The 24,631-nt window shown below is 45.9% G+C and overlaps 1 protein-coding gene across 6 annotated transcripts in view; it reads right to left on the bottom strand.

Annotated features, from left to right (window-relative positions):
- LOC139567067 (F-box/WD repeat-containing protein 7-like) overlaps positions 1 to 24,631 on the bottom strand; it is a 203,285-nt gene that overhangs the window by 23,877 nt on the left and 154,777 nt on the right. For 4 of the 6 annotated variants that reach the window (XM_071388516.1, XM_071388515.1, XM_071388518.1 and 1 more), the window contains 3 exons: positions 6,257 to 6,339; positions 4,575 to 4,716; positions 206 to 340 (listed from right to left, as the gene is read on the bottom strand). In XM_071388516.1, the coding sequence (XP_071244617.1) occupies positions 206 to 340; positions 4,575 to 4,716; positions 6,257 to 6,339 (360 nt within the window). Of the gene's footprint in view, positions 1 to 205; positions 341 to 4,574; positions 4,717 to 6,256; positions 6,340 to 11,406; positions 11,776 to 24,631 lie in introns of those variants that run through there. The other 2 variants (XM_071388521.1, XM_071388520.1) reach the window with 2 other exon arrangements.

Raw genomic sequence — 24,631 nt, 5'->3', positions numbered from 1 at the left:
AGGGGTTAGAAAGAGAGAGAGGGAGGAGGAAGGGGTTAGAAAGAGAGAGAGGGAGGAGGAAGGTTAGAAAGAGAGAGAGGAGGGGGAAGGGGTTATAAAGAGAGAGAGGGAGGAGGAAGGTTAGAAAGAGAGAGAGGAGGGGGAAGGGGTTATAAAGAGAGAGGGTGGAGGAAGGGGTTAGAAAGCGCTATAAAGGGGTTGTCACCTCTTTGGGCAGCAGGGAGATGAAGTCGCGTTGGAACTGCGGCTCAATGACCTGCATCATGTGTTTGACATGCGTGGGCTCACAGCTGTCGATCAACTCATCCAGCGCCATCAGCTTCTCTGGGCCACTCCAGCTCTGAAAAACACACAGGAGGACGAGGGAGAGCAGGGTTAGATGGGATGTGTCGATGGTACACTACTCCAGCTGTGGAATACACAGGACCGGTCAGGAGAGAAGTACATGGAGAGGACTTTATATGTTGGTTGTGTTGATGGTACTTGATTGTAAAAGTAGTTGTTTTTAGTGTGTGTTGCGTTGTATTGGCATACAAGGGTGCTTGCTGGAAGTGTGGTGGAATGTAAAAGTGTTTGAAGCCAATTTGCATAGGTGTAGAAGACTGTATATTTGTGTGCCAATGCATACACTATATATACAAAAGTATACGGACACCCCTTCAAATTAATGGATTCGGCTATTTCAGCCACACCCGTTGCTGACAGGTGTATAAAATCGAGAACACACCATGCAATCTCCATAGACAAACACTGTCCGTACAATGACCTGACTGAAGAGCTGTGACAACGTGGCACACTGTCATAGGATGCCACCTTCCCAACAAGTCAGTTCGTCAAATTTCTGCCCTGCCAGAGCTGCCTCGGTCAACTGTACGTTCTGTTATTGTGAATTGGAAACATATAGGAGCAGCAACGGCATAGCCGCAAAGTGGTAGGCCACACAAGCTCACAGAACGGGACCGCCGAGTGATGAAGCACGTAGAGTGTAAAATCTTAACACTACAGCATACAATGACATTCTAGACGATTCTGTGCTTCCTGCTTTGTGGCAGTTTGGGGGAAGGCCCTTTCCTGTTTCAGCCAGACAAAGAGGGCCATAGAGAAATGGTTAGTCGAGATCGATGTGGAAGAATTTGACTGGCCTGCACAAAGCCCTGACCTCAACCCCATCGAACACCTTTGGGATGAATTGGAACGCCGACTGCGAGCCGGGCCTAATCACCCAACAACAGTGCCCGACCTCACGAATGCTGTTGTGGCTAAATGGAAACAAGTCCCCGCAGCAATGTTCCAACATCTAGTGGAAAGCCTCCCCAGAAGAGTGGAGGCTGTTATAGCAACGAAGGAGGGACCAACTGCATATGAATGCTCATGATTTTGGAATGAAATGTTCGACGAGCAGGTGTCCACATACTTTTGGTCATGTGTACGCAAGTGAATAACACATTCCCTCAACAGAAGCCAGTTAGCCCAAGGCACCTGGCCGCTAACTACATTTACATTTACGTCATTTAGCAGACGCTCTTATCCAGAGCGACTTACAAATTGGTGCATTCACCTTATGATATCCAGTGGAACAACCACTTTACAATAGTGCATCTAACTCTTTTAAGGGGGGGGGGGGGTTAGAAGGATTACTTTATCCTATCCTAGGTATTCCTTAAAGAGGTGGGGTTTCAGGTGTCTCCGGAAGGTGGTGATTGACTCCGCTGACCTGGCGTCGTGAGGGAGTTTGTTCCACCATTGGGGTGCCAGAGCAGCGAACAGTTTTGACTGGGCTGAGCGGGAACTGTACTTCCTCAGAGGTAGGGAGGCGAGCAGGCCAGAGGTGGATGAACGCAGTGCCCTTGTTTGGGTGTAGGGCCTGATCAGAGCCTGAAGGTACGGAGGTGCCGTTCCCCTCACAGCTCCGTAGGCAAGCACCATGGTCTTGTAGCGGATGCGAGCTTCAACTGGAAGCCAGTGGAGAGAGCGGAGGAGCGGGGTGACGTGAGAGAACTTGGGAAAGTTGAACACCAGACGGGCTGCGGCGTTCTGGATGAGTTGTAGGGGTTTAATGGCACAGGCAGGGAGCCCAGCCAACAGCGAGTTGCAGTAATCCAGACGGGAGATGACAAGTGCCTGGATTAGGACCTGCGCCGCTTCCTGCGTGAGGCAGGGCAACTACACTGGCAACAGGCACATTAAAAGGCCATTTCCACATCAAGCGCCTGGCCTTCATCAGCACTGTTATTACCTAGCTAGGCGCCGTGAGGGATTTCTCCTGGCTGAATATTCAGCACCGCTCACAGCCTGAAGCTCAAAGCCAAACTGTGGAGCTTAGCTAGCAAGGGCTGTAGTTGTAACTAGACCAAGTGTCTAGATGCTGGGGCCAACGTCGTTTTCCTTTGGGAGAGCGCTCAAATGTAACACAGTGATTATAAGAGAGAAGGATGGAGGGAGGCATGGAGGATGGAAAGCATTGGGCATGTAAAGCATCTGTAATTTGGCAGTTAGACTGACGCCACCGGAGGAGCTGGCTGTGCTGGTAGTTGGGTTCAAAGCAGTACTCCTCGAACCAGGGCAAAGGGTTGGATTACTGAGTGGTTACTCAGCGCTGGCTGGCAGGCGACTTAACACCCATTGGTTATGCCTCTGGGAATTAGCTGTCTGGGTAGAAACACCGCTAGCTACAAAGCTTGCTTATGCTTGGCGGGTAATGCACCGAATGAAGGCACTGTTTACAAAGCATGGGTCAGTCAACCCTGGCTTTCAACCACACGACATAACACCATGTTTCTTTCCAGTGTTATGACATTTGGATAGCATATTTTCTGGCTAGACTCATCTTAAAACCTCTTAAAGAGGATTCATTGAATTTCTCTCTCACTCCACAGGAAGCACAAAGGGGCTGAGCATGCCAGGACAGGAAAGAGAATGTACAGAATGCACGTTGGTGGGTTTAGCTGCGTCTAATACGGGCTGTCAGACGAAAGGCAAAAATGGGGCCATAGCAGGTGAACTACGTCAATAGTCTCTCTCTCCCGCTCTGTCAAAAACCCACACACAGAGGGCGAGTTCTCACATGGACAAGCTATTTCACAGGATTAGTGGTTTTTGGGAACGATTAAGCGATAAATGCAATGTTACAATATTTGACAACGGATGTCTGACTGAATTGTTTGATGCCGTGCCATGTCCCGGAGAGACAGGTTACTGATCTTAGAGGTAGTTGTTGCAGAAGTAAACAGAGCGGAAAAGACCGACCTTGAACGCAACATTGTTCTAAACAGCTGCGGAATCTTCACATCCTGAATTAAGACTTACAGGCATCCAATTGTTAATGAACTTGGCCTGACATCTCTATGCTGCAGTCTGGCTTCTGTGGCTGTAAATCGGTACAGGATGGGATTACATTTCACAATACCAGTAAACTGGTTTATTCACCAAACAGAGACGTGAAGAAAGTTAATCACCGCAATATTAGCAGAACGATGTTGCCGACAGGAATGTTATTAGCAAATTGCCATTGTTCGAATAAAAGATTTCTTGACATTTTGTTGCGGTTATGCAGCCATTACCTTCAGAGAATGCTTTGAAGACAGAGCTAAAGCTCTAATTTCTTTCCTGTTTATTTCCCCAAAGATTTGGCCTTTATGACTGGCAAAGTCAATGCAGGCACAAAGCCTGCTGTAAAAAACTTTAGCGAAGAAGGCAGCAGCATTACAGCGAGTTGGTTGCCAAGTCAAATAAACTCAGCATTGTTCCCATTTCGGGTGAAAAGGGGTGCTTACTGACGATGAATTTGATATTAACAAAATGCTGGAAACAAATCTCAGATGTCTGAGCACTAGTCATCATTATGTAGTTGCCTCAACACAAGGCTTTTGTTGCCCAATCAAAAAGCAGAGAAGGAACATTACGGCCGTGCCTGAAATGGCACCCTATTCCCTATATAATAAACTCCTTCTGACCTGGGGCACTACAGGAAGTACCTGAAAGACAAAAGGATTTCTCTATTGACTATTGGCTGTGACGTTAGAACTCGACCATAGGCTAATATGTCATACGAAGCTGACTGGCCTAAAATACTATGTGGCTTTGAAAGGATTACCTGAACAAAGATCACATCTGTTCAACTGTTGACATAGTACACATCGGGCGTTGGCTGCACAAATACAATATTGGAGCCTGTATTCTAAACAGGTAGGCTAATTCCTATCCCATGCTACAGTGCATATGGTAATGTGAGGGCCAAAACATCAAGGCAGCAATTACCTTCAAGGCTTGAGGAAACATTGATTGGGCGCAACATCAGCTTTTTGATGAGCTCTCTCGCTCCAGGGCTCCGAAGGAAGACACCCAAGGGAGGGGGGAAGACGTATGTAACAAAGGAGTTGGGAGGAACTCTGGAGGAACTAGGAACTACCTAATTAATTAGTTACTTAGTTATAACCATCACTCCTCAGGGAGCAGAGGCCAATTAGGAACTGAGAGCTAGGGGGTGGGAACTAACTCACCTGAAATGGCCACTAGGAAGGGGAGGATGGACGTGACAGGAAGACATTGGAGGTGGAAAGTGGGAACTATCTCACCTGAAATGTCCGGAGCCATTCCTGGAGTCCTGTGGGAGAAGGGATGGAGGTGATACGCCGCCTCTGCTGCCCCTGACCGTTAGCTGTCCTGATGTGCCCAAACGTGGTGGGGGTGGCTGGGTAGGGGACCAGCCCTGTAGCACTGTGGGGAGAAATATGGAGAGATGGGGAGGGAGAGAGTAAGAACGTGAAAAAAAAGGAAAAAAAAATCATGAGAAAAAGATACCCAGACACTATACTGAAGAAAAACTATTTCTCCTGTTCTTCTGAGGAGAAGCACGAGGGTTATATTGATAGCGAGGAACACGGAGGACATTATGAATAGTTTCAAAAGCGGGCAAAGTGCAGGTGCTGCAGCACTATCAGCTTCTGCAGTTATCTTCCGCTCCGCTCACTAATTACAATAGCAGTGAGAAGGAGTACAAAAGTTGGATGGAGAAGCAAACAACAGATACTAATGAGAGAAACAACCCTGGGTCTCTGCCAAGAGGAGATTAACTGGGTTTCTATAGCTGGGGTGTATTCATTAGTGCACACCGTAGCAAACCATTTTGCAACGCAAACAGAGTGATCTATTGGGCAAATTCAGGTAGGTTCCTAGCCGTTTGACTTAGTTTGCTTCCGTTTGGGTCCTAGTGAATACACCCTGCTCTCTTCTCAACGTAACAGTTTCTCTGGAATTGAACTGAAACCAAGGTCGTATTCACTAGGCACGAAACGGGAAGGTACTACCTGAACGTCAATTAAGAAACGTTCAATAAAATGTTCCGTTGCTAAATGTTTCAGTACGCCGTGCATGAATAAATATGAACCAGAGTGTTTCTCTGGAACTGAAACCAGCTGTTTATTCCCATGTTTCCATTATCATTAATCAACTAAATGCATCTGTACACAAGCTTGATTCAATTTGGTTTGGGTTACTAACTTGTTTTTATTCAACTAAAAAGATTTGAAATCGACTTGATTTAGGGGAAAGAGAACTGCTATTGAGGTGCAGATCAATTCTGGAATGTGAATTTTAGGGGGATTTCTATCAGTGTGCCTCTCACCCTGAGACTTCAAAGTGTACATAGTTCCAAAGAATTAAGTTCAATGTCAACCCCCCCCCCCCCCCCCCCCCCAAAGGGAAGCCACTAGGCATGCGCTCATTCGGTACTAGCCAAATGCCAAACCAACCATTCAGCAGTTCCTCACGCCGTTCTGCTTAGCGACAGAAGTATGTGGTAAGAGAGTGAGGTCTGTTTCATAATGCGTTTATTTTTAACGGGATTGAGAGCTAGACCAACGTGTGGCAATTACAAGGCTGCAGAAGCAGCACAGTGCTGCCAATGAGTGAGGCAGCAGTGCTTAGTCAGGATCCTCAGGAAGGCATGAAGTACACTTTAATGGGCAAAGAACACGCTGCGGTGAGCACTTCTAATGAGGATTATGTCTTAGTGTGAATAACCACATCATATTCTGACTTACAGGGACAACTGGGGCTGCCTGCTGGATCCTGTCTGTGATACAACACAAATGGGTCAGGGTTTCTTTACCATTTGCATTGCTGGTCTACTGGGTAGGAAGGCTAAATCTATTGGTTAACTGGTAGGAAGGTGGGAACAGGGGGTTGGTTCTTCACCTTGGATACTGGATAACAGGGTAGGTCGAGGTAGGTACGGGGGGGGGGGGGGGGGCTTTACCTTGGATACTCGGAGCCTTTGCAGGGCTTTTTTCCTGAAGGGAAGGATCGGACCTCTGGGCCATGGTCCAACTTCCTCTTCATCTGCAAAACAAAAGAGGTGAAAGGAGAGAAAGGAGAAGAGATGTTAGGAGGCAGTAGAGCGAGACAGACACCACAGACAGACACCACAGACGTACACCCTTGTGTGCGTGCGCACGTTCCTTCGTTCTTGCACCCCTCTATAAGAAAATAATGACAGGGCCCAAAACTAAAAAACCTCCCTGCAGCAACCTAGCATTTGGTGAAAGATGAGACCTGGCTAGAGTGTAAATGATAATTGCTGCCTCACTCTCCAGATTACTTCTCCTCAAAGACAGAAGATATGAGTCATCTCTGCCATTAACATTTACAAGCTGTACTCCTGAGTAGAACGAAGCAGCGCCTCACTTTGAGAACAGGGAAAGAACGATTTTGTTGTTGAATAACTGGTACTGCAAACAAACGCTGACTTGAATGCTTTTGAGGCTCACAGCAGGAAAGCACTGACTGTTTACTTCAGAAAATGATTTGAACACAACTGTAGTTCTTTTTGTTCACACAGCCTCACAAGAATAAAACAAAATGCAGATATAGTTCTCTTGCCTTGCCACGGGAACCAACCATTTCCACGTGAACCAACCATTTCCACGTGAGCAAACGTAAATTATGAGCAAGAAGCCGAAGGTTCCCTACTTATTCAGCCTATAGACAAAAAGACAAAGAATTTTGAAGTTTCAGTCATTCTCAATGCAGATGATGGCGCTGCATAACACAGGCTAGGCTGGCTCTAGCTGAGAGAAAGAACAAGGTGAGGTGTGGTAGAGGTTGGCTCTAACTGAAAAGACATGATTTATTTTTATTAGGCCAAAGCCAATGAAAAGGCAGGGCTGAGGTGTGGTAGTTTTTTACACTGATGAGCTTCACTCCAATAGGTTGCATTCCATACTGAGAGCCTCTGACAGGCATGGGGGATTCCACAAAAGAGCGGGGGACACGAACACACACAGACACACTCACTGAAACAATGATTTGGGAGCAGGTATATGCTATGGGACGGGCAATGACTGCACCCTTCGCCAGTAAGAATACCTTGATTAGAATAGCCTGATTTATACACGGGTGGTTCAAGGGAAACCCCACACACCCTCTCCTGCCTCAGTGGGTGCATAGTTAGAGCCTGGACACTGACCATCTAAACAGGAGAAAACAAAAAGGCCTCAGTGTCCACTCACACACCGAGGCCAAAATGACATTTGAATAAAACTATTTTGGGGGATGTACTTGTACTTGTACATTTTTATGCACCTGGTGAATTGAACGCCCGGTTAGGAAAGAGGACGGGGGGTTTCGAAAGACAAAGCCTTTTCTTTCCTGTTGTGTTTGCTTTACTCCACTTTGGTAGTGTCTGACTGGTACATCATGACATAAACAGAGATTTTGCCTATTTTATATGGGACGTTAACCCAAATAGACGCAATGTCCACCACAAACACTGGACTATAATAACAGACCAAGATGAACTATTAACTATTCATATCACTACACTCTGACCGCCGGGACTCACACATGCATGGAACACTAGCTAGATGCACTGAGACGGACAGAAACTACGTCAAGGACAAGTTCAGAATGCAAAATATTTAATTTGTTGCCAATTCTGGAGCCACAGAAAAATAGATAATATAGACTAGCCTGCAATGTGGCTATAGAACTGCAATGAGGTCTGTATGGGGAGGCCTACTTTAAACGATCGTTTAACTTCTACCCAACACCCTATTATTTGACAGCTGGGGATGTAGCCTAGTTGATTGGAGGACCAACCTTCGATACTGATATCAAAGACTATTGATTAGAGTTGGATTTCCACCAGATCATTTGGCGCAGTGTGTGTGTGGTGGTCTAACTGAGTTGAGGGAAGCGGTTCTGGTTCCTCTTTCTTGTGAAGAGCTGGCTGGGTTTTGATTAGGGGCCCCGTACTGGGATGGTTCACAGCGCGATGACGAGACAGTCGGGTCAGGTCAAGAACTGATCAAACATATGAAAGCAGAACACACCTACGTAAGAGGAGACAATAAATGAATCAGAATCATTGAGAAGAGATTGATGGGATGCACTGCAGAGAAGGCAATGAAAAGGGATTCTGGAAGAGAAATGGTAGAATAAAATCATTCTAGAATAACAACATTCCAAATGTTGGTGAAGAACGGAAGATTCACCAATGTGCTTTCCATCTAGTTAAAATATTTTCTCTCTCGAGGAAGCGGTTGGATTTTTATAAGATATTCTCTGCTTGTTAGGGGATTCATTCTCAACCCCAATCCCTTGTTCTCCAAGGAATTACCTCACTACAATGGCAGTTCAAGTACTAGGGAGAGTAGGGGTGTGTGTGTGTGCGCGCGTGGGGTACAGGGGGTGGTGGCTGACGAGGGAATCTCCCAAGTGCAGGCGTTGAAAACACATTAGAGTGCAACCACCAGTCTCTTGTGTTTCAGCCGTGGGAAAAGGTAACCCAAGACGAGACGGAGAATGTTGTTTGTAGACAGCTACTAATCAGTCACTCTGTCTCACACCTCTGACCTCCCTAACTGTGAGAAGGAGGAGGAGAGCTGGATAGAGAGATAAGGACATTTTGAAAAGAGAGAATGAAAGCGTACGTCATAAGATCTGGGGAAATCATTCTTATTATAAACTGAGTGGTGAATGAATGCCGATTGGCTGACAGCAGTGGTATATCAAACCATATACCACGGGTATGACAAAACATTTATTTTTTACTGCTCTAAATACGTTGGTAACCAGTTTATAATAGACAAAATAAAGATATGCTCCCGTCGGTCTGAAAAGACAGATAAACCAACTGTAATGTGTCATTACTCATTGAAATGTAGACCTTATGAAAATATAACTAATTGGAACAATGTTCTCCGTGCACGCCACAGTTATTCAATTACCATGTCAAGCAGCCATGAAATCATTTCAAGATCTCCATTGGAGAAACAAATAGAATTGGGACATAACTAGAAAGAGATGGGGCATCCATAATATCCATTTGCACGGAACAGATAGCAAAGGGACCTATTGCTTTCAGAGAAATTAAAGTCAAACTGGATTTTCTATTAGTCTTTGAAAAAGCAGCCAGTCTCCCCCTCTGTGCCTGTGGGGGGTTAAAACAGACAATTCTTACAAGACAACACTGAGCACTAACTTCAATTCAGAGTAGAAAACACGCTCCCTATAACAGCAGCTAAGTGGTTGGCAGAGAAAGAGCATCTAGGCATGAAATTATACGACTCTGTAGAATAGTCGATTGAATGTGAGAGAATACGAAATGAGAGGAAGAGTCGGCTACTCACTGAAAATAATTTGCTACAACAGGAGCTCAAAGTAAATGACAGAAAAATATAATTTAGGTATGAAATTATAGCCTCCTACTTGATACCTCTTGAAATGGAATAAATAAACAGAAAGGCTCATTATCATATTTTAAATCCTATCCGAATAGAGGTGGGAAACGCCTTGCCCGGCTGAACACAAAAACAGTCCACATTTTAATCCCACTAATTAAAAACCTGAAATGCATCCAAACCCCAGCAGCCCAGTCAATTTGACTAGCCAGCACTTTCCTCCTTGGATTTTGTGCAAATGAATGTGAAGTGATTACCCAATTTGTTTACATAATATGATCCACATTAAATCATCAACAGCTGCACGTTCCCTTTCGTAATTTCGGGAGGACGTGCCGAAACTGTTTAACGGTAACCGATGGTGGACACTGACACGGGAGGTGTGGGATGTTCCGCTGCCCGGTAACAGACGTTATTCAGATTTTCCGGTGTGCTCAGTTCATACCGGTTGATTGCCTCTCATAGGGCTCGCTTTCCACACAGCCAAGTTATTAAGCGGATCAGCAACCGCATTCGTCAATGTTATGCGCACTTGAAACCGTAATCGCTTTTAAGAGACGCTGTGATGTTGGTTGCAGCAAACGACTTGCAGTCTTTCAACCTCATCACCAAAGTCTATGAAACATTCCACCACAATTAGCGTACATTTCTGGATGACATACTATGATGAATAAAAATCTGTTTTAAGGTTGTTTTGCCTTATACACAGCAGCCTGACACAGTGACCCACAATTTGTGCTTGAAGCCTCAAGCAAGTCTACAGTGTAAGGAATATACTCTCTTCAACAGGCAATTCAACAGATACAAATCAGATAGCCTACAGGTAACTATGCAGTGAGTCACTTGGCAACACAAGATGCCCACAACTGCATATATAATAGCCTGATGCATAACACATAGGCAGACCAAGGGAAATATTTAGAATAGGAAACAGAATAGCTACAAGCTAACCTAAAAGTAATGATAAAAAAAACAACATATTGCTCACTATAACCTGGAAATGGAGGTTATATTCTATGCGAAAAAGGGAGGAAAATTCCATCCTCCATAAACACATCCAAAAACTAAGTATCTAGTCTAATCATTCCTTCTGATGTTAAAGCACTCTATGCGGGTAAATAGTGTAACATTGTATCCTATTGGTTAATATGCCGTGATGCAAAGGAACACACTGCTCACACGGTCAGTGTGACACGCAAGTGCAGTTAATTGATGGGCAGATAGGCTGGGTCACCGCGTTTTCAACGGGCATAATCCATGGTAAAGGAATGAATACTCATTGCTCAAATATTACAGTGGGAAAATGTGAAGCTACGACAGCAAACCTCACGTGTAATTATTACGCAATAGGCCTATGCATAAAACCCAATGTATTTCATAAGTAACCTTTATTTATTCTGTTGGCGACATCCCTGTACACTGAATGTCATAACAATGAAAACGAGAACCGGTGTGCTCAGTATGAATCTCTGTCATTCTAAACTATGAATCAAATCGGCTATGATATGAGCCCCGCATAATTTCCCTGCTGTTCCCGTTCATCCTCTGCAGTGCCTGCCCATACAATCTGCTGATGTATACAGCCGCGCGTCATTTTTCAGCCATTCGATTCGCAACAGCCAGAAAATTATTTCCCAGGCGCTTGGTCAATATGTCAATCACGCAACGATATGACAACAAGATTGTGCGGCATGATGATGCATACAGACGTAGAAAGCCTACTCACTTTATAGAAAATCATCTTTAAAGTGCCGTAGAAACCCATGTTTGGTAATCCGGCTGTGGTTTCCTATTCCTTCACTGCGAATCGTTGAATCCCAAATATGTCAGAGTGGTAGAAACGCAGCGCAAAGGAGAGCAGGGCAGGGTGCTCGCGGGTAGATCCGTGACAATCTCTGATGTGGACATGCTCGAGCACGTCACCGGCGTGCGTGCTTGACGGTAGGTGTAGTAGATTTCTCGGTATGGAATAGCTCCGTCCGTGCCACACCGATTGATTTTTCTCAGTAACGATTCAAATACAGAACGATGTAGCTAGGAGGCTCTCACTACCGATTGCTCCACAGGACTGCACGAGCGAGGATAATGAGCAAGGAGAGAGGGATGATAAAAAAGGGGAAGTTGCAACTCGGGAGAAAGGGGAGGAGTGGCTAGGGGAGAAAGGGGAGGGCCATGCCCTCTTCAGAGCCTTTACAACGCCAGTTTCTGTGTAGAGCTCGGATTACATTTTCCCCGGCGGCGGCGAGGCGAATGGTGCAGTCCAACAATCAACAGTATGCGCAGCGCATCAATTATTGGTGCGAATACACAGCAGCCAGGCAGGAAAAGGGAGGGGAAATCACGGATGCGACTAGATGGAGTACAGCTACGACCGGAAGTGACTTTTCGTAGCAGGTTGAGAGGGGTTTTTCACTAACTTTAACCTAATTCTCCTAACCTGCCATGTTAATTGTTCCAACCTGCTGTGTAAATTCGTGTAAATTCTCCTAACCTGCTATGAAAAAGTAACTTTCCGGTCATAGCTGTATACCACCTAGTCAAGACACTTGTTGCAGTCCACACACACCCCATGGTATGGCAGCAGTGGCACCGCTAATGTTCTTTCCCCATCACTGGGCAGGAGGTATTTATCACAACTCGCTTTGAATAGGATATTCTGTATAATCAGTGCTCTGCTTAGGGCAGTCAGACACAAATTACATCCCGAAAAGTGAGAAACTAATATAAATATTAGAGGGAGAATATGATATTGAATAAACAACATTTTTTACTTAATATTTCAGCACATGCATAATAAACGCATAACATTCATATATTATATTCCACACTTCATTCAGCCCGGGGATAAAGAGAGATCCATTATTCTCTAGTCGGCAGCGGTACATAATATGCACTTCAGGTGCAGCACCTGATTTACACACGAAATGAACGCTAATTCCTTTTCAATATGGGCAAAAACAATGATGGGCCTTAGTTAACATAACTAGAACATAGGTGATGGCTTCACCACTGGGAAAGGGCCATCGCATGCAAATTATACTGCTGGCGAGGGGGAAATAAACAACTCTAAACTACTGGTTTGGGTCCAAAACAAAACAAAGTCACAGCTGAGCAAACTAATAAATTATAATGGTTGAGGTGAATACACATTGTTAAAAGAAAATACTTATTAGTATTTGTCACCTCCGAGGTAAGAGGGAAGCTTTTCACAGGGCTATCCAGCTATCTGGTAAACAAAACCTGCACTGGCAGGTAGCTAGCTCGGCTATTGTTATTCAAATAATGCCTTGTGTAGAAAATAAATACACATGAAAAGCCCTTTTGTTTACAATGATCAATTTGGACAAATGGGAAACTAGTCTGGGGATCTTGAATTAGGTCTGCAAACACCTGCAAGGTAAAAGCAACTAACCTGCAGTCCTGCAATTCTCTGAACATGTTGAGACTTGTTCTCCAATAGGGGCCGATTCACAAAAAAGCTGTTGCGGTGGCCATATTTCCTATTGAGAGTGTCATTGGCAACATGGGAGGTACGTTGTTCTAACAAGATAATTAAACATCTCTTTAGACATCTGTCAGAACATTACCGGTGAAGGTTGAGTCATTTTTTAAAAACAGTCCATTTCCCTCTCATCAACACCTTGGAGATTCCCTGAAAACACACCACTTCGATTCAGCTACAACTGGAAGTTACTTTTTCATAGCAGGTTACGGGAACTTACGCAGCAGGTTAGGAGAATTAACGTAGCAGGTTAAGAGAATTAGGTTAAGAAAATGTTTTTTGTTATACTTTTGTTTTTATCCTGTGATTGTTGTGTAGTAAATATTTCAGTTTTTATTTTCACTGTTATTTATCAAAGTTTTTTCCTGTGAAGCACGTTGCGTTGCATTCATGTCTGAAATGTGCTATATAAATAAAGCTTGATTATGATTTGATTAGGGTTATCAAAATACTCTCCTAAACTGCTACGAAAAGTCACTGAGTGGCGCAGCGGTCAAGAGGCGTCACTACAGACCCTGGTTTGATTCCAGGCTGTATTCACAACCGGCCGTGATTTGGAGTCCCATAGGGCGACGCACAATTGGCCCAGCGTCAGCCGGGTTGGGGTTTGGCTGGGGTAGGCCGTCGTTGTAAATAAGAATTTGTTCTGAACTGACTTGCCTAGTTAAATAAAAAATTCCCGTCGTAGATGTATTGAAGTGCCGTGTTTTTTTAGGGAGTCTCCAACACCTTGAGTTCTTGCCCCGGTTCCACAGTCCACCTCCCTAACAGCCTCTGTATTAGTCAGTCAAGATGATTGAAATAACCACACAGAGACAAATGGAGGAGGATCACAGGAAGGGCCTCTTCACAGGTTACTGACTGGGAATCAGATTTACCAGCTCTAAAGGCCATTAAGACACTCGACACCTGTCATTATCCAATCATCTGGATTCAGGTGGGAAATCGGGGGTTTGGAGGTGAGAGGTGAGGAGAGGCACTTGTCGAATTGGTGAGACAAGAATGAGAGGAGAGAAAATGTGCCAGTATCCCAAAACCATTTGAAGGAAATCGGAAAACTCATACGAGGCAGGCCATATAGCAACTGCTTAGAAAAGCAAGCCACCTTGACAATCAGATGTTAGTTTAATAGAGATAGTAAACCATGTACACACACAGCTATTTATGTTTTATGACAAGGACTTGCATGTATGACAAACTACAATTGAGGCCTTTGAGAGAGGGGCCTCACTGCAGCCTCACCTGCTCCCCATGTAATCTAGTGTTGGAGGGGTTAAAGGTAGCAAGGTGCAGTATAACTAAGATAGTCTGGAGCTCCGTGTGTGTGTGTGTGTCCCTTCTCCCTGAACTGGAAATCTTTCCTCGTTTGTTTTTGTTGCCACAGCAACACCAAGCAGCACATGAGACAATGTGTGTGTGTGTGTGTGTGTGTGTTGGGCCCTCTTGAGAACAACCCCCTCGCTGCCCAACCTTAACACAGTACGTTGGAATGAGTGGAATGTGAGAGTGGTGGCGCCCCAGCCTTTGAAGAGCCTGTGACCTCTGTTGCTCCCCTTCTGCCACTCGGTAAAGCATTAACAGACAGCCAGCGGCGCTAGGCTCTTACCTCACAACACTTATCAAAACCTCTTAAAAACCCTCCCGACCCAGACGTGGGGCTTCCACAAATCAAATCAAAGTTTATTTGTCACGCGCGCCGAATACAACAGGTGTAGGTAGACCTTACAGTGAAATGCTTACTTACAGGCTCTAACCAATAGTGCAAAAAAGGTGTTAGGTGACAATAGGTAAGTAAAGAAATAAAACAACAGTAAAAAGACAGGCTATATACAGTAGCGAGGCTACATACAGACACTGTTTAGTCAGGCTGATTGAGGTAGTATGTACATGAATGTATAGTTAAAGTGACTATGCATGTATGATAAACAGAGTAGCAGCAGCGTAAAAGAGGGGTTGGGGCACACAATGCAAATAGTCCGGGTAGCCATTTGATTACCTGTTCAGGAGTCTTATAGCTTGGGGGTAAAAACTGTTGAGAAGCCTTTTTGTCCTAGACTTGGCACTCTGGTACAGGTGTCCTCCGAAGTAAACTCATTTCAGACTCATATCTCAGTTTTGTCTTCTCGTCTTTAAATGATAGACCTCTGGGAGAGAGACTGAGATCTCTCTCTCTCTATAGATATATAAATATATCTAGATATAGATCTATCCATCTATCTATATATAGAGCGATATATAGAGACAGAGAGAGGAGCGAGAGAGCTAATATATGATGAGTGGTTCTCAGTGTTGGTATATATATTGGGAACTAGAATGGAGAATGTAGTAAAATTACTATCTTGTAACAGCGCAGTGGTATGTCTGGAGGGCAAATGCAAATGCTCGAGTCTCTTTATGTCTCTCCTCTCTCTCTCTCGTATGGGGCTTCCTACACAAACAGTAGGCTACAGCATGTGGATGTATGAATTTCTATGGCAGTGTTTCAGCCAACAGAATAGAAATTAGCTTATGAGTTCTTCAAGAAAAATTGAGCACCCATGACTGTTTTTTTATGTACGTGATACTGCAGTATTTAAAAAGGAAAAGGAACTGCAGAACTGATTCATGGAATTCATCATTCTTCATGAGGTTTCATTAAATAAAGGGTAGAAAGTGAAAAATGAAGGGACTTAACCCTCTCTATAGGTGGATTAGATGGACTTGGACATTGAGCTTTTCAAAGGCAACAGATATGTGGGAAAATACCCTGGCTCAAGCTATAGGAGAATGGCCTCCTTGATCAAATGTTTAAATGTGGGGCCTTGTTGAACTTGAAGCAGCAAATACTTCTTGGGCAGTGGTGCGTCGCTGAATAACCGCCGTGTCATTGTCCTGGCGGTGACAAAATAGGGGACCGGGGCGGGGGGCCTTCGATCTCAATGTCCGCTCACCGAGAGAGCAATAGCAGGGTGCATTCCAACCAGACAGATGACATGCGATCGACGGACGACTACGGGGAGAAGTGTGACAAATGGAACCTTGGATCATCGGTGCAGCATTCCATTCTGGGGAACATTATTCTGAATAATGACATCATCTGCCTGTGGCTGCTTGGGGCCATTAGCATAACAGCCTTAAGCCACCCACGCGACTGCAACCCCCCGAGAGTCCAGGCCTCTATTGGGGTCAGGTCAACGAGGAAATTAAAGTGAGGAGGGCTGACATCTCCTATTGTGACATCACAAGTGTTCCATGGGAAATGATATGGACAGAACAGAGGATAGAAGGACAAAGTCGGGGCCTCCCGGGTGGCGCAGTGGTCTAGAGCACTGCATCGCAGTGCTATGCTGCGCCACCAGAGTCTGGGTTCGCGCCCAGGCTCTGTCGCAGCCGGCCGCGACCGGGAGGTCCGTGGGGCGACGCACAATTGGCTTAGCGTCGTCCGGGTTAGGGAGGGTTTGGCCGGTAGGGATATCCTTGTCTCATCGCGCTCCAGCGACTCCTGTGGCGGGCCGGGCGCAGTGCGCGCTAACCGAGGGGGCGGGTGCACGGTGTTTCCTCCGACACATTGGTGCGGCTGGCTTCCGGGTTGGAGGCGCGCTGTGTTAAGAAGCAGTGCGGCTAGGTTGGGTTGTGCTTCGGAGGACGCATGACTTTCGACCTTCGTCTCTCCCGAGCCCGTACGGGAGTTGTAGCGATGAGACAAGATAGTAATTACTAGCGATTGGATACCACGAAAATTGGGGAGAAAAGGGGATAAAATTTAAAAAAAAAAAAGAAAAAAAAAAGAAGGACAAAGTCCATTACTGCCAATCACACGCTGTGAAGAGTCAAATAGTAACTTAACCTGGACCCAAGGTTGTTCTCATGCTTGATATCTGGCAGGCTGAATGTCTGGGAAGCCTATCAGAAATTCCAGAGAGACCAATAGTTTCCACTACAGTGAGTTTTGGAGAGGAGAAAGTGTATAAAACTCTGCACTATGGAGAACAAAAGTTTAACGCCCCTGAGACAACATTTACATTACATTTACATTTAAGTCATTTAGCAGACGCTCTTATCCAGAGCGACTTACAAATTGGTGCATTCACCTTATGATATCCAGTGGAACAACCACTTTACAATAGTGCATCTAACTCTTTTAAGGGGGGGGGGGGGGTTAGAAGGATTACTTTATCCTATCCTAGGTATTCCTTAAAGAGGTGGGGTTTCAGGTGTCTCCGGAAGGTGGTGATTGACTCCGCTGACCTGGCGTCGTGAGGGAGTTTGTTCCACCATTGGGGTGCCAGAGCAGCGAACAGTTTTGACTGGGCTGAGCGGGAACTGTACTTCCTCAGAGGTAGGGAGGCGAGCAGGCCAGAGGTGGATGAACGCAGTGCCCTTGTTTGGGTGTAGGGCCTGATCAGAGCCTGAAGGTACGGAGGTGCCGTTCCCCTCACAGCTCCGTAGGCAAGCACCATGGTCTTGTAGCGGATGCGAGCTTCAACTGGAAGCCAGTGGAGAGAGCGGAGGAGCGGGGTGACGTGAGAGAACTTGGGAAAGTTGAACACCAGACGGGCTGCGGCGTTCTGGATGAGTTGTAGGGGTTTAATGGCACAGGCAGGGAGCCCAGCCAACAGCGAGTTGCAGTACAGTACAACCTACTGGCCAGGGTGCGCGCACACGTACCCCCCCACGACACCAGGGGCGACCGGGTGTGCTATGGACCCGTGATAATAACACCATAAATTACTGTGACAAAACTAATATTGAGCTTTATTAGTTGTTTATCCGCCATCAGGATCTAAAATTGGACTTTCTATTTCCCTGCTGAAAGCCATTGAAGGTCAGGCTTCACAATAACACCACGAGGCATTCCCACTTCCTGGAAGGAATACTTAATAAGTAGGTAAATAAGAAATCAAACCGCTGACAAAAGACTTTGATATTTTTCTGCCCCGGGGTTCAAGTGAGAAGAGAGATGTCGGACGTCACTGACATTTATCTAACCAACTGTGCCTTTCTCTGGATTACAACCGAGAGAAACGGAACTAAATCCCTGGCTGACAAAAAGGTCACCTGGATTATTTTCCTAATCGAAAGAAACCAGTGCTTTGTCTATTAGCAGGAAGCAGGTAGCAGGCTCGTGTTTAACTTCCAGCCACATTGTGGAAAAAAGTATATCTGGGTGGTGGGCTCCTGCAGTTTCTCAGTGGAGGGGGGCTAGAGGCTTCTTCCTGACCCCCCAACTGGAGTCTTCCCTTCTGGGGTGGGCCAGGCACGGCACCTCCCAGCTATGGAGGCCCGGCCAGATCTGAGAACAGCAACCATCGCTTACCTCGTATTTTCCCACTGCCTACTGATATAGAGTATCACTGATCTGTGACCTGCCTCTAGAGAGGGACTTCAAATGAAAATGGGGGAAGAGGAAGCTGTTGACCTTGTCGAGTAGAGCGAATAAATCAGACAGCAGGAAGTGTTGTGTCCTTTGTGGATGGGTTGAATTAACCCTTTGGCACTGAACTACAGAGAAGCTGACACACACACACACACACAAGAACGATAAGCACACATACAGAGTTAGAAAGCCAAACACGAGTGCTCCCTCTTGGATTCTTCAAAGCCAGTCTTGACCTTTACCCATTGTCAATTAATACAGAGACGTTCTTCTAGCTACGAACGGCGGCTATAAACAAGATCAGTCAGAGCATGACTTATGTACCAGACAGCCACACAGGAAAACAATGTCAGGGGTTGATATAATGTTTCTGGGAGCATTTATATAACATCATTATAGGATTTAGCTGGCCTGTACCATGAACAGGGAACTTCCTAACACTGACACTCCAATAACGCAGTTAACGTGAATATTACCCCTCTGTCCCATCCCTACTGTGTTGCGGTTCAGCATGTTTTGCATTTACCTCATCAATATTCCACATGGACATGAACACGGAGAGAAGAGGGTTGCAGAATTGGTAGCCATAAGCCAGGTGAACCTTGGCCTGCGCGGGTGTCAACATTTACAGAGGAACGGATAAACCCCCTTTAATTATTCAAAAGTGCCACTCCACAGCCCAGATTAGGCAGAACGAGCCAAATTGCAAAAAAGCAGCGGTGGTTTGCTGGCTGTTGGCTCGGTGTCTGGATGAGCTAGTTGGAGGAGGAGGAGGGGGACGAGGAGTGTGAGGAGCCCAACTGTGTCTGGGTTACCTTTGACCTTCCTGGGTCTCTGGGTTCTGCCCAGTGCTCAATAGGGGACCATAGCTCCACCTCCTTTTTCACATCACATATCTTTCAGATCTCAAGCTCTCCTAACCACAGTCCCACAACACCCCACCTCTCCCAACACAGGAACAGGCCTCTCTGGGGAACTATTGCCATCTCCTAATAGGATCAGAAAGAGCAGGCTATTCAATCCAGACCTCTGCAAATTACAGATATGAAGCAGGAAGCCAGACTCTGTTGCGCTCCATCTTTCTGTCGTCAACATGGGGGAATGGGCATGTATATTGGTCAGAGCAGAGGAAAAAGAAAGACCTAGAACTCAAAAGCTGAGGCTAGCGGAGAAGACACGAAACTGAACGAGGACGGAAAAGCGATTTGGAGCGGAGAGGGTGAGGTAACCGTTGTTTTTCACTTTGCGGTCTTTTTTGAAGATTACGGCGTGATGAATCAGAAAGACAGGTGAGCCTGAAGGACGGTGTAACATGGAAGGAATGCAGGTGGAGGATCCAGGAACGTCTTGACGTGTTTGGCTGAGCTGCGACCAGCAACAACAACTCTTTGTACCAGAAAACCCATTGTACTAGCAGTCCTGAAACATTGCTCCATTTCAATACCGCTGTTCTCCCATACTTGACAGTTTACCTACCCAATGTCCTAAATGCCATCTCCACAGCAACCAGCTACAAATAGAGGAGCAAGTCAAACACATAAACAAGGGTCTCGTGATAAGAAGGAGGTCAATATGAAAGAGGCGGCGGCCATTTTTAACCTCTGTCCAATTACTAGAGACTCGGGGGACAACGCTTGATCTTGTTTAGATGTTGGCCATTGGCTTAGCCTTTGAAATGTACAGGCTCTTTGTCCAAATGGACTTTGAGGGATTAGACTTATCTATAACAGGCTAACAGCGGGAGTGAGTGATAGTGTTGTGATGGAGTCAGGCGGTAAAAATGCTGCCACACACACACACACACACACACACACACACACACACACACACACACACACACACACACACACACACACACACGTTGCCATGTCTTGTGTTCAAAGTGAAAGAGACATAAATGGAATTTGTTTTGGGTGGTTTGTCAGTGGAATGTGACTGACGCAACTCAACAGCAATGCAACCTGGTCCGAATAGTTGAGGAATGCCCATAGCCCCAGCCATGTCTGAAATATTCTCCTCCACTCCTGAGTATGCAAGTGCAGTATTTTAACATGACAGTGTATGCTTGTGTAAGTAAGCATGTGTGTGTTTGTCAGTCAGTGAGAGGGTGTGTGTGTTTGTCAGTCAGTGTGTGTGTCGGTGAGAGTGTATGCATGAATGCATGTGTGTGTGTGTGTGTGTCGGTGAGAGTGTATGCATGAATGCATGTGTGTGTGTGTGTGTCGGTGAGAGTGTATACATGAATGCATGTGTGTGTGTGTGTGTGTGTGTGTCGGTGAGAGTGTATGCATGAATGCATGTGTGTGTGTGTGTGTGTGTGTGTCGGTGAGAGTGTATGCATGAATGCATGTGTGTGTGTGTGTCGGTGAGAGTGTATGCATGAATGCATGTGTGTGTGTGTGTGTCGGTGAGAGTGTATACATGAATGCATGTGTGTGTGTGTGTGTGTGTGTGTGTCGGTGAGAGTGTATGCATGAATGCATGTGTGTGTGTGTGTGTGTGTGTGTGTCGGTGAGAGTGTATGCATGAATGCATGTGTGTGTGTGTCGGTGAGAGTGTATGCATGAATGCATGTGTGTGTGTGTGTGTCGGTGAGAGTGTATACATGAATGCATGTGTGTGTGTGTGTGTGTGTGTGTCGGTGAGAGTGTATGCATGAATGCATGTGTGTGTGTGTGTGTGTGTGTGTCGGTGAGAGTGTATGCATGAATGCATGTGTGTGTGTGTGTCGGTGAGAGTGTATGCATGAATGCATGTGTGTGTGTGTGTGTCGGTGAGAGTGTATACATGAATGCATGTGTGTGTGTGTGTGTGTGTGTGTGTGTCGGTGAGAGTGTATGCATGAATGCATGTGTGTGTGTGTGTGTGTCGGTGAGAGTGTATGCATGAATGCATGTGTGTGTGTGTGTCGGTGAGAGTGTATGCATGAATGCATGTGTGTGTGTGTGTGTGTGTGTCGGTGAGAGTGTATGCATGAATGCATGTGTGTGTGTGTGTCGGTGAGAGTGTATGCATGAATGTATGTGTGTGTGTGTGTGTGTGTGTGTGTGTGTGTGTGTACTGTAGCTGAATCTGAAGCAGTAATCTGCTAGAGTGTGTGTACGTGTGAACGTTTGGTGGGTTTTAACACATGCTCCCTGATAGCGGAATCCTGCCATCTTTCTGCATGACTGGCTGAGCAGCAGTGGTGTGGAAGAGCGTCCTCCCGTTCTGGGAACACACTCGTCACACTTCCTCGGTTAACCCAGTTAGCATCACCACACATGAACACAGACACACACACACACACTCGATGGTCTTCCCTTCAGGTGCGTCGCTCCCTTACACAGTATGCGATCCTCCCTTTTTCCACACGTCTCAGACTCAGGTAGTCAGCAGATCCCCTGAGGATAAGCTAGGTAGAACCCAAATACTTCTCTATGTTGAGAACACCTGGGTCTGTATTCATGCTGCTTGTAGCCTAGCGGTTAGAGAGGTGAGTCAGCAACCGGCGGGCTGCCAGTTTGAATCCCGGGTCCGACAGGAGAAATCTGCCGGGAAGTGAGCCGGTATTAAATCCTAGATGCCTTCGCTTGCCTTTGTGCCCTTGCGCCCAGTGTGGAAGCCTCCAGCATCTCTCCAAAAGCTGCACGTGTCTTTGGTAGGGGTTGGGTTAAAAGCCGAGGTCAAATTTCTTACTGACCAATAGTGATGCTAACCTTATTTAGAGCGGCCGGCCAGACCTCACAGGTCTTTCACCACCTCCACTATCCATCCTCTGCCCTGCAGCTGCAGTGCTAGCCACAGTCAGCTAACACTCTGCTAGAGTATTCCAGCCCGGCCAGAGTATTCCAGCCCGGCCAGAGTATTCCAGCCCGGCCAGAGTATTCCAGCCCGGCCAGAGTATTCCAGCCCGGCCAGAGTATTCCAGCCCGGCCAGAGTATTCCAGCCCGGCCAGAGTATTCCAGCCCGGCCAGAGTATTCCAGCCCGGCCAGAGTATTCCAGCCCGGCCAGAGTATTCCAGCCCGGCCAGAGTATTCCAGCCCGGCCAGAGTATTCCAGCTATAATATTACAGTGCTGCAGTCCCTATGCTCCAAACACTTACCTCCTTAATGGACAAATAATAGTGTGATAGTGTTTCAGTTTGGTTCAAATTGCCCAGAGAGAGTTGTGTGGCTTCCAAAACTTTAATGGATTCATTTCATAAACAGATACATTGTACAAGCACAACAAACACTGGCCCATCGTTTAGGAGGCATGAGCTGAGGCGTGTGTGTGTGTGTGAGTGAGGGGGGTGACTTGCTTGACTGAACAGCCTGAGGCAAACAGTGCCACTAGGGGAGGAAGTGTGTGTTAACAGCAGCGTTGACACGGCTCAATGACCTGCCGTGTGTCATGGGACTCTCCTCATGTAACATGTTTAAGTCTACAGAGAGGAGGGGTTAGATTAGGGAGGACAGAAGTTTACAGTGAACGTACGACATATTGGTTTAATATGAGGAAGCAGAAATAACACAAGTGTGGGTAGACAAATGTCTAGGTAAGTGTGTTGGTTGGGAAATAAAATGGTTGAGCATTGTGTGTGTTTATACAGAAATGGTTGAGTAGGCTATATGTGCAGTGAAACAGTTTCCTTTTTGTTGAGAGTACCAGTGAGGCCGCTTGTATAGGAGAAGGGCAAGCGCTCTACAGTCCTATTAACCAACTGAACTGAGACAGTTGAGGGCAGGGATGGCTGGGAGGGCAGGGATGGCTGGGAGGGAGGGTGAGACTGAGACCTTGAGAGAGGTGAGGGGTCTAGATGTGAGAGTAGAGGGCCAGAGTTAGGGCTGTTACGGTGACTGGGCTTCTCCAAAATGGTTTTCCTCATATGAAGAACATCGCTTTACAACAGGATTATAGTAGGCTTGTCACGATACCAACATTTTACAAACAATATGATACCAGGCCATGTATAACGATACCGATTTAGGTATCGGGATACCAAGGTGGGAAAATAAAAAAATAAAATCAGTGGCTTAGCATCCTGTTTGGCCCAGTTTGTGAAATGATATAAAATGTGTGGAAATCCTGATAGAAAGACCAAAAAAAGGAACCTCCGGTAATATGGGTCATATTTTTAAACATTTTTTAATGTTTAGGTTAGAGAAGATTTTTTGCTGTAAAGCTGCAAGCGTGCCTGTCGCGAAGCGGTGCTCCATTTTCCCTCCCTGACACTCAGAGGCTGCAGGACAGTCACCTTGCAAAATCTACTCAGACTGGTCAGTGCGCTTGGTTATAACAGGCGATGAAATTATACAATGTACCAACATTACGAGCTGCTCCAATGTAACAAATGTACAAATCAGGGTCCTTATCCCGGCTCGCCATCACAGCTAAATTCTCTTTTTTTTTTTAACTGATGGAGGAATAGACGCTCATGAAGAGAGAACGGAGAGAAGCAAGTGAGTTAGGGCTGGTAGGGGGGATGAGGCTGGCTGATCACAGCTGCCACGCGTGATATGCGCATGAAAGTGAAGTGGATATTATTGGACAAGTGCAGACAAGAGACTAGTGGCTGTTGCTTAAATTTATCAGAATTTATAAACAAAATTGACTTTAAACATTTTATAACAGGCGCCAGCAGGTTCTTTAGATCAGCAGGGCTGAAACAGTCGGTAGTATCATATGTAACGGTACTCTGGGGTTCTAAAATGTTGGTAACATAAGTATCATGACGTTTTGGTACCTGGCTGGCATGAAAATGAACCACGGGAAAGGTGTCCTCCATTCGTTATTTAAGTGCATAGATGACATTTGTTTCCCCCCTGCCCCTGTTCAGACCGGCGCAACTAATTTCACACATATATTATTTAGTATATGTAAAGACAAGACTAAATGAAGAATAGTCTGATGCGTGAATGATGCCCAGCGTGTGCAGTAAGGCAAGAAACAGCGCCTGCCTTTTTTGAGCAAGTTTTTCAAATCATAGTTGCACACATGTAGCCTAGCCCATAGGCCTATATGTTTTGATAAGGTTTGTATCACACCTCATGAAGCCTAGCCCATAGGCCTATATGTTTTGATAAGGTTTGTATCACACCTCATGTAGCCTAGCCCATAGGCCTATAT

This window comes from Salvelinus alpinus, unplaced genomic scaffold (genome assembly GCF_045679555.1).
Source record: "Salvelinus alpinus unplaced genomic scaffold, SLU_Salpinus.1 scaffold_41, whole genome shotgun sequence".
NCBI classification, from domain to species: Eukaryota; Metazoa; Chordata; class Actinopteri; order Salmoniformes; family Salmonidae; genus Salvelinus; species Salvelinus alpinus.
The sequence above is the reverse complement of the archived record's forward strand: the minus strand, read 5'-3'. Positions and strand labels throughout refer to the sequence as shown.